The sequence below is a fragment of the Poecilia latipinna genome, unplaced genomic scaffold (assembly GCF_001443285.1).
Source record: "Poecilia latipinna isolate Pla-1442-1.1 unplaced genomic scaffold, P_latipinna-1.0 Scaffold943, whole genome shotgun sequence".
Taxonomy (NCBI): Eukaryota; Metazoa; Chordata; class Actinopteri; order Cyprinodontiformes; family Poeciliidae; genus Poecilia; species Poecilia latipinna.
Window position 1 is genome coordinate 92,287 of NW_015113559.1, and position 10,106 is coordinate 102,392.

The 10,106-nt window shown below is 42.5% G+C and overlaps 1 protein-coding gene across 6 annotated transcripts in view; it reads left to right on the forward strand.

Moving 5' to 3' along the window:
- Positions 1-10,106, forward strand: part of cux1b (cut-like homeobox 1b) — a 116,551-nt gene that overhangs the window by 44,348 nt on the left and 62,097 nt on the right. For all 6 annotated transcript variants that reach the window (XM_015049369.1, XM_015049367.1, XM_015049368.1 and 3 more), the window contains exons 3-4: positions 2,583-2,630; positions 8,659-8,737. In XM_015049369.1, coding sequence (XP_014904855.1) covers positions 2,583-2,630; positions 8,659-8,737 — 127 coding nt within the window. The remainder of the gene's footprint in view (positions 1-2,582; positions 2,631-8,658; positions 8,738-10,106) is intronic.

Genomic DNA, 10,106 nt, shown 5'->3' on the forward strand with positions numbered 1-10,106 from the left:
AACAACAGGCGCGGGGAAAAAAAATAATACCCCCCCCCCCCCCCCAAAAATTTTTTTTTTTTTTTTTTTTTTTTTTTTTTTTTTTTTTTTTTTTTTTTGTCCAATCTCTTACACAGACTAGTTGAAAAACATGAACATTTGTGTCTGGGAAAGAGTAGAACCTTTAACATTTCTAGGAATCCTGTAATTTGCTTCAGAAAAGCATAACTTCCAACTCCGTCATGTGAGCACTTGCTAAATAGAATCTGAAGATTGGGATTTTCATGCTGTAAGCAATTATTGCAGGGCTAATAGACTTTCCTGGAAGAGATGACAACCTCCTAACTATAGATATTGATCTAAAAATAATTTTATGCCTCTTAGTGGAGTTTTAAAATAAAAGGTTGACTTAAGTGTACTAATATTTTGAAGCTAAATTAAACGGGTAAACCGTTGTCATCCAAACCGCAGCATGTATAGGTAATCTCAAATGCATGCCGAAATGGGGTGTGGAGGTGGGGCATAATCACAATCTGATGCAAATTTTGTAACAGCCACTTATGCTGGTGGTTTTGGGCGTGAGGCAACCCTGGGCTGGACAAGCGGGGTTAGAGGGTGCAGGTCATTACCCACGACTGGGGAATATTTGAATTGGCCCAGACAAACGGCCGATCCGACCCCTAATGAGGCAACAATGAAGCGGGGTCACAGACTCCTGACCTGTCCTAAGCCCCAGACAAACGGCCTGTCTGGACCGACTCGAGATTAGTCCAGCCCCAGACGCCGGTCACAGGTCAGCTCGGGATGCCTGCTACCCCACACTTCCCCCTTGGCGTTTTGGCTGCAGGTTTTAGAAAAGGTGCAGATTGTCCTCTTCAAACAGCTGCTGTTGCCCTACTTAACGTCTTCATTAGCCGGTTTTGTGTTTGTGTTTGCATCCGTACACTGTGCAAATCAAATGTTTCTGCACATAATGTCCTATTCTGCTGAGCTTTTTACCGCACGCTCCAGTTCAGTCTGTCAGGATGCAGGCTTGGCTAACAGCATGGTGATTTGCATGTTCCCCTGATACATACAAGACTGGCTATCTAATCTGAAACTGCTGATTCGTACTGGAAAGTCATACCATACCGGACCTGAAGGATGAAATGCATTTGGTTTGTTGTAAGAGAAATGGGGAGGGGGAAAAAAACCCTGGTGTGCCACTAAAACAATTTGCATTAACTGTAGGCCTGCTCCATGGCTCCTTTCGCCACTGAATCACACGCACTAGCGGTGCCTCTGGGTGGCCCAGGTGGTGCTGCACCTGTTCTTATGAGAAACACAGTCCGGTGAAGCACCTCAGGGTATAAAACTGGGCCTTTTCCCCCCACTCTGTTCATCACTCACACACTACAGTGGATTTATTGGCTGCAAGAAGAATGGCTGCCTCTTTGAATCTAGGATTTGATGTATTTCAGTGTTCTGTTGGATTTGGTTTGTGCTGCTTCAGTACATCCCAGCCTCCTTTTTAAATTTACAGATATCTTACTAACAGAGACACCAATTAGAGATTCTGTGGGAACTGATTTTATTTTTTTAAATGAGATGTTATTGTTTTCCATTCTCAAGAGAAATTGGAAAATAAACTGACTTTTTCATAAGCGGCTCAAAGTTACAGCGCTGTCTCCCTCAGCCACTACGTAAATCCATGAATACAGAGAAATCCTGCAGAAGTATCAATAAATAAAACCTGTCTAAAATCACTATTTATCTCTTTGAACATTTTGAAATATCTCGCCAGATATTTTTCCCTACAAGATCCATTGAAAAATATTCTGTCTGAACATATTAGATTTAACAGAAAAATGTTTTAATGTAGCTGTAGAGAACATTAAGTGCTTGATCCTTATTTATAATGTGACCAGGGTGATGTCACACTGTGTGCATGAAGAAACAATTGTCATTACGCAGTTCTGATTTTGAACACATTTTCACTCATTTTCACAAACGATTATGAAAAAAAAAAAGAGCCAACATTTCAAACTCTGTAGCCTCTAATATTAATGAGATTAGTATGGTTGGCGTAAACACAGTAGTTTGAGTGCATTCCTCATTAAGTAGACCTAACTACCTGTGTTATTTCCAAAGGTTTGCCAACCTGTCCTGTTACAGCATGTCCCATGACGGTCCCAGTTAGACTCTGAAAATAATCAAGTATAACAGTTTTGCTGTAACGTCTTTAGCTTCCTGTTATCTGTTGATATCCAACCCACTGTAGATACGTGAAGAAAGCAGTTGACGTGTCTTTGTAAGATAATGCTGGTTTCCTCTTTTCAGCGTCTTTCACCTTTTGATATTCTTCCCTTTTGAAGACGCAGTAAACTTTAAATGCTTCCCTCAGTAACCACTTCCACACAGGGTCGTCGATGCAAGCTGGTAGCGGTAATGTGTGGTGTGTTCACTGACTGGCAAAAGATCAGATTTTATTTTTGCTTAGTTTCCAATCAGAGCTGATTTTGGCTGAAAATCGCCAGATCACCAGTCGGGAAATGTCTCGTTTTAATGCTAAAATGTTAGCAGATTTTCATTGTTTGCTAATCCCTCTGCATTTTATTTTCTAGGATTTACGGAAACAGGTTGCCCCTCTGCTGAAGAGCTTCCAAGGAGAGGTGAGTTTTGTTTTTAAAGTATGTTTAGAAATTTAAAGTAACCACCACTGTTCCATTTACAGTACTTAAAAACCGCTGTTGACAAACCATGTTTGACATTCTTCAGTGCCCTTTTCTTCCTCTTCTTCTCTCGTCTTTCCTACATTGTCACTTCTTCTCTTCACCAACTGTTTTCTCTCTCTCTCTCCCTCGGCACTATCTCATTTCCCCCTTTTCCTCTCCTCCTTGGCTTTGCTCTCCTCTGCTCTTGATTTTCTGTCCTATTCATGAAGTTCTGTAGCCTGAGGGTGTGTTTAAATTGCATCCTGCAAAAAAAAAAAAAAAGTCACCACAAAATCCCTAGCTCTATCCAGTCACAACTCAGTGACTGCTATTTCCTCACACTTTGTTCCTCTGTATAATTCAGTGGTCTTTTGGTGAACTATAAACTAGCCTTCTCCTCCCCTCGTCGTGCCACATTTGGTTACATTCAGTTTAATGGTGAATTCACGAGGATCAATAAAAGTTGACTAAACTGTGCATGTGCTGCATTATGCTCTTAATATTGCCGTCCTCCATCATTTTGGCCTGATTCCATCTTGATTCTGTCTTGACTCCTCCTTTCTGGCAGCCACGCATTTCCAGTTCACTCCCTTATGTGAAAGTCCGAGGGTAGGAGTGGAGACGGCTGGTTAAGACTGGGGCTTTATTCAGGGTCGGAGTGGGTGGGTGCACGCTGACGCACACACACACACACACACACACACACACACCCATGCAGTCGAGCAAAAATCATCTGAATAGATAGTGACAAGGTCTGTTTTACTACTGGCCATGGAATATTACAGTTTAACACTGGGTTAGTTTCCATATTCTTGTGTTAAAACAACAAACACAGCCGGCGGTTGTGTAAAAATACAGTAATTTATCGCGGTTCCACCGCGTTCTGCTGATGATCCACAATCTATTTAGAGAATAGGAACAGCCAGCAGTATAATTGGGGCTTTGTCAGCTGTTTCCACCATCTTTATGTTGACACACCTCGATGGCGTGCACACCAGGACACGCCGAGAAGCGCAGTGGGTGGCCGCGGAACTGAGAGACATTATCTTATGATTATTGAGATAATACTGTACACCAGCGCCAGTCTCGGAGCACCCCATCAATCAGGCGACTATTCTGTGCGCTTGCGTGCCACAACTCGAGTCGTTTTCGGAGTGTGTAATTTTAGACCCGTCTTTGTTTGCTTAGCCCTCAAACCCTTTGATCAGAAACAAGACGGCACCAAAAAAACAGAAGGGGTGTGGGGGGTCGTCTTGGAGTCTCTCGGTAACCCATCCCAAAGCTCCCGCCCTCCCTCCCCCCACCCCGCTCCAACAAACTTTAATCATTACTAAGTGACTGTGGAGCTTTGACAGAGCAATAAAAAGTTTTAGCGTAAGGAACTCTGAGGGTCCGACACTTTTAATCTTTGTCATTGAAAGGTGGATGCCCTCGGGTCATAATTATTACCAATAACAGTACGGTTTCCACCAGGCCCTAGTTTGGTAAACGGGTTCTGTGTGTGTGTGCTGTGTGTGTATTGCATGCTTAGTGTTCCTTGTTGGTCCATCGATCAGATAAGCTTTTCCATTATCCAACACTTCAGTCCCTGCTTCCCATAGCCTCCCCTTATCAGACTCCACTGGGGCCACACTTGCACACACGCACAAACACTCGGACACACACACACACACACACACACACACACACACACACACACACACACACACACAGGTCAGCTCGATGCCCTTCACACACTACGGGTTAGATAGGGGAGCAAGGCGGTGCTGAATGATGGTGCCACAAGCTGCTGACGTATCTATGTATGTGTTTGTGTGTGGATTTGTCAGGGATACCTTCTGCCATTGTAAGCACTTCTCATTGGTAACCCACCGATACTGGCGAGGTATCATTTGTGTCACTTGGTTTGTTGTGCTTGGTTTGGGTCTGTCTGTCTGTGTGTGTCTGTGTGGGATGGGGGCAGGGGAGCGTGTAACAGCAGATGTCATCGGGATTGGTTGAGCGAGCCGCAGTTTGGAACAGCAGGGCTGTATTTGCAAATCCTGGGTGGTCTTCTAATGGCTCTGGTCCTGCAGTTAACCTGCTTTTAACTGTAGGGTGTGTCCTACATTAAACGTCTATTTCCTGCCTCCCATGTTGCGCTATATAAAGCTGCTGTACCACTGACCTTGGCCCAGTCATTGTACAGTCATGCAGCTGGTTTCCTTCACTGCCATCAGCCCGTCTTTTTCTTTTTTCTTTTTTTGTGCCGTCTTTATTATCGACAGTGTTGATGGTTCTCAGAATCTCTGATCGCATGTTATTACAAACACATGCACACAAGTTCAACATTGTTGTGTAAGCGGTCTTAACATCAGTAATCTTCCATTAGTGGCTGAGTATCTTCAATCACACACGGTCACACAGCATTCGAGAAGGGTACAGGGCATGATGCCATGATGCGGCATGTTGTGGGAACGGGATTTATCATTGGAGTTTAGGCAGTTATGAGAGTTTCACGGTGTCTACGCAAAAAAAAAAAAAAAAAAAATGTAAACCACACACGATCTTTCACTGTAAAGTACATGTTTAGAGGGGCCTTTTCTTTTTTAAATGCAGGATTGCTGCAAATGAAGTTTTTTAAAAAGTGCAGCGCTGTAAAAAATATTATTTTTGCATTGTAGATTTTTGGGTTTTGTCAAAGGGAGTAAGAATTGAAGGTGGATGGCAGAAATTGGAGATGGTCGATAGAACGGCAATAACATGTTAGTCATTTTTTAATGCATTGGTCTGATAATTAAAACTAGGCTGGTATTAATAGTCAATATTTATTTCTATCTTGTTCCATTTGTGGTTTGGAAGGAGTGTTAAAGTTAGCGGTGTGGCTTTTTAATTTTTGTCATAGTGTCGGGGAAATATAGATATTGCAAATAGCCTGTACTTTTCTAGGGCTTTATCAAGTCTAGAGGACGACAAAATGTTTTATGCCACATTTATTCACACACCAATGGTGGTAAGCTACATTGTAGCCACAGTTGTTTTGAGACAATTTGACAAAAGCGAGGCTGCCATGCATCGGCGCCTCCAAACCCTCTGACCACCATAAGCAGGCGGAGCACGTGAAGCGTCTTGCTCAAGGACACAATTAAGCCAGACAGAGTGGAGTTGGAATTTGTCAACCCACTGATTATAGGATGAATTCACACCCCCGTCGCCCCAATATCCTAAATATTGGGCATTGGTCATTGCAGTAATATTAATATTGGATATTGATATTGGCCCAAATTTTTATATGAAGCAATCTGCTCATATAGGCTCAACAAGTTGTAAAGGGCCAACGCAGCAGGCAAAGTAAATTGCATAATCAGAGTGGAGGTCTTTGATTTGATCTTGTTCGTGTTCTTGGCTCAAAATGTTTACTTGTTCATGTGACCTAATCAGTTCCTCTGATCGCATCATCATTCTCTCTACCAGATGACTGTTCTTGGCAGTCGTAGCAGATAATGCAGCATTTGTCTAACTCTATATATAGTTGGTTCATGGAAAATAAGTTGATTTAAGTGGAGTTTCAAATATTTCAGAAACCTTAGCTGTGTTTGCAACTTATGTCTTGGTAATTTTAATGGACACAGATATACAATTGAACAATAAGCTGAAATGGTTTTAAACAATGTCTGGCCAGAACGTTCAAAACATAAAATAAATAAATAAATGTTCAGGCTCCTGCTAAAATAATGTGTACAACATCTATGACTTTTACTGTATTTTAATGTTGACTAGATTAGAACTGTAGGATATGTGATGTCTGCATCATTAAGTCTTAAATTCATATAAAACTAAGGTCTTAAACATCTTAAAATGCTTTAAAAAATTTTAAGTTGGCCTTAAATGCGTTAATCTCAAGTCTTAAATTTTGTCATGAAAGAACTATTTAACCTCTGACGGACATTTTTTTTCTGGTGGGACTTTTCTGTCAGGTAAAAATTTCACTCACTGCATTCTTGGACTCAAGGTGGTTAAGGCTACCGGAAATGAGTTGTTAAAACTTGCTAGCTAGCTAGCCAGTAAGCCATTAGCAGCTAGCATATAGCTAGCTAGCATATGCCATGTGAGAAGCACAAAGCTGCTACCAAAAGCCACAAAATAACTACAGAAATTTTACAGTTTTGGTCCCCTGCATTTCTTTTGTCTGTCGTAATATAGGTCTTAAATTTGATTCACAATGGTCTTTAAAAAGGTCTTTAAAAATCTTAAATTTGAGTTGGTTAAATTTGGATAAACCCTGGGATCAATACCCACTAAATTCATCAGTGATCCTGTTCTGCTGGTTAATTAATTGGGCTGTTTGCTTGAATAAAGCCTGCAAATCGCTGATTAAACAGACATGCAGCTCCTAGCTTGCAGCATATGGTCGTAAAAACAGTGCTTTGTTGGTAGGAGTGACGGCTGGCGCTCCTTTTGTTCCACACTATGATGACCATGCAAGTTTTTCACAAATGGAAAGATTTCCAAATCGTTTAGTTTGCCTTTCCTGTACGGAAGCAATTTTTCCACCAGCTGACCAGCAGTGTGCAGCAATCGCTGACTTGCTCTGGGCTCTTTAAAACTCCTGTCGCCCCAGAACTCTCTCTGGCGGCTCATTAAAACCACTGTATACTGCTGGAACGATGCAACGGAAAATTTTAGCCCATTTAAATTTACCTCCATGTACCTCGATACCGGTAACCGGCCCGCTTCTAAGAGTTGTTTTTGCTTCCGTGTGAGAGAGTAGAAAGTTCTGTGACAGAGAAACATGTGAGAGACTGACGCCGAAAATCATTGAGGGAGAAAAGGAAGGGGGGGGGAGAATGAGTCGGAGAACATGGAAGTGACAAGAGATAGACTGAGAGAAAGCCAGAAATAAAAAGACTTTGGGGGGAAGAAGGAGGGGTGCTGGCACCAGCCTACTCGGGGCCAGATGTTTTGTGGCTAAAAAACTACAGATGAATCAAAGCCATGTGAGGAGATTTATTAGGTTCCCATAGGAGCCGAGGCAGTGTTACATGTAGCCTGTTCTGTTTACAGTGGCAAGAACCCCTTAAACCACCCATCAACTACACTACTGGTTTGGCTGGGAATGTGAAGACTTTATATTTGGACTTGCGCAGGCTTTTGTCTCCATTCCTTTTCAGTACGTGAACGTGCTGGAGGAGCTGGAAGAGAAACACATGGGCTGTTTAGTCTGAGCGCGGCAGCCAGCGTAGTCAGCTGTAGCTCTGCCCAGTACAGTAGCACCATCTGAATGTCTTTATTTGGCATCTGTTTCCCTCAATTTAGACAAGATTTCAGATGCGTTCTCGACTACCGCGTCTGATTCTCATATGGACGCGTGGCACCTTCTGTAGCAGAGCCTCGCCGCTTCCTGCTGCCGCGCTGAAAACCCTCCAGAAATTCCACAGCTTGATTTTTTTCGTAGTAGTTTCTTATGGATCTGTCCTAATGCCGTCCATTTCGATATTATTGGTGATGGAATGCATGCCGTGCTCTCTTGTGTTAATGGCTACATCAGTAATGGATCCACACTGTATTGCTGCTAAGAGCTGACTGAATAATCTGCCCCTGCTGTGGCTGGAAAGACTGAGCCAGCTGTTTAATGATGTCAGCGTGCTGGAGGGGGGAGACGAACACACACCGTTTTACACGCACACACACACACCCACACACACAGGCTAACAAACGGACTTAGGCACACTCACTCGAGGACAGAGCGACGCAGACGCGCGCTCGCGCACGGCAAACGAAAAGCATCCGTCAGCAGCTGAACAGCTGAACTGGCTTCACGGGGAAGGAAACGCCTTCGTCGAGACGGCTGCCATTGCAGGCAGCATACCAAAGCATAGTGAGAATAGACAGATATGTAGGCTCCTCTTACTGTGAATTTAATGGGCCTTCTTCTTGGGTCAGTAGATCCGACTCTCAGATTTGTGGTGATAATTAACCGTTCCTTTTCCTTTTTTCGTCTTTGCAGATCGACGCCTTGAGTAAAAGGAGTAAAGAAGCAGAGGCCGCCTTCTTGAACGTGTACAAGAAAATAATTGATGTCCCAGGTAAGGATAGTTTCTCTGTCTGTGTTTGTGTAAAACTTCTGTTGGGATACATCAAGTCAGAACTGGAGTTTGAAACCCACATCCACCCAGACGGCCACTAAAAGAGACGAAGGGAAAAACTAAAGCTCCTCCTCTCCAGACATGACGCGGTGGCGCGAAGGCTTGAATTCAAATGCAAAAGTTCCACCATATTTACCAAATTATCTTTATTTGTAACAGAAAGTGAACATTTTAATATACCTTTAGTCAAAAACTTATCTATTGAATTAAGTATAACACTTTAAGATTTAGCATTATTGAACAAATTTCATAAAAAAATGTAGGATATATATATATATATGTGTGTGTGTATATATATTAGAGATGTGCTGATCGATCGGCCACTGATCATAATCGGCCGTGAAAAAGTGTATGATCGGTGATCGCCGATCACGTCTCTTGTTGCCGATCACACAAACTGATCACCTGCATCTCATTTCGCAGCCTGCCTGTGCAGCTGGTCTCTTCGTTCCTTCACACTGCGCAAACGCGCAGCAACAAATCCTAAGCGATGTGGAACTATATTGCACTGAGCGAATGGGGAAGTTTGCGTGTTGCGGCGGAAAATTGAAGCAGGTCAAAATGCATCAACACAACGAAGCTAATACGACATAAAAACTGCCATACTTGACGGAGTTTGGCTACATCGAGGCTCCAGGCAGTAAAAAAGACATACGGAGGATCAGATAGCAGGTAAAGCAGCGCACAGCTACAAACACTCACCAGGATTAGCATGACGGTCAAAAAGTTAAACAAATAACCCGCAAAATTATTTAAGTCTTCGAGCTGCGATGTAAGACACTGGTCTGCTCTCGCTGTTGAACCGCTGCTACGCTACAGGTAGTAATATTTCACAGATGGAGCTTCGCTTCTGGTCCACCTGGTAGTGACTCTCACACCGAACCTGCTTAAAGCTGCAGCATCTAACCTAAAAAAAAAAATACATTTTACATACCTATTAAAACTTTCGCTGTCCTAACATGAGACAGATAATCTCTGAAAAAATAATCGATCTCCTCCCTGTTCTGCATAATTACTCCACTCAGTCATAAACAGCCAATCAGAACTAGCAGTAATCAGCTAGCCGCCATGCTAACAGGAAGTTTTCATTCAGTAACTCTGGATTGTTTATTGTAATGGATCCTGTATTTGCCTTTGAATGTTAAGTTTTACACTTTAATTTTTTGGCAATGTTGAGATGTTTTATGCCTTCATATGTTTTCAGTCTGTTAAAGATAACACTACCAATAGCAGTACAATTTGCACAATGCCTTTTTTGTTTTGTTTAGTTTTCTTCTTGGAAAAAGTTATTAAAAACACGTTTTTGTCT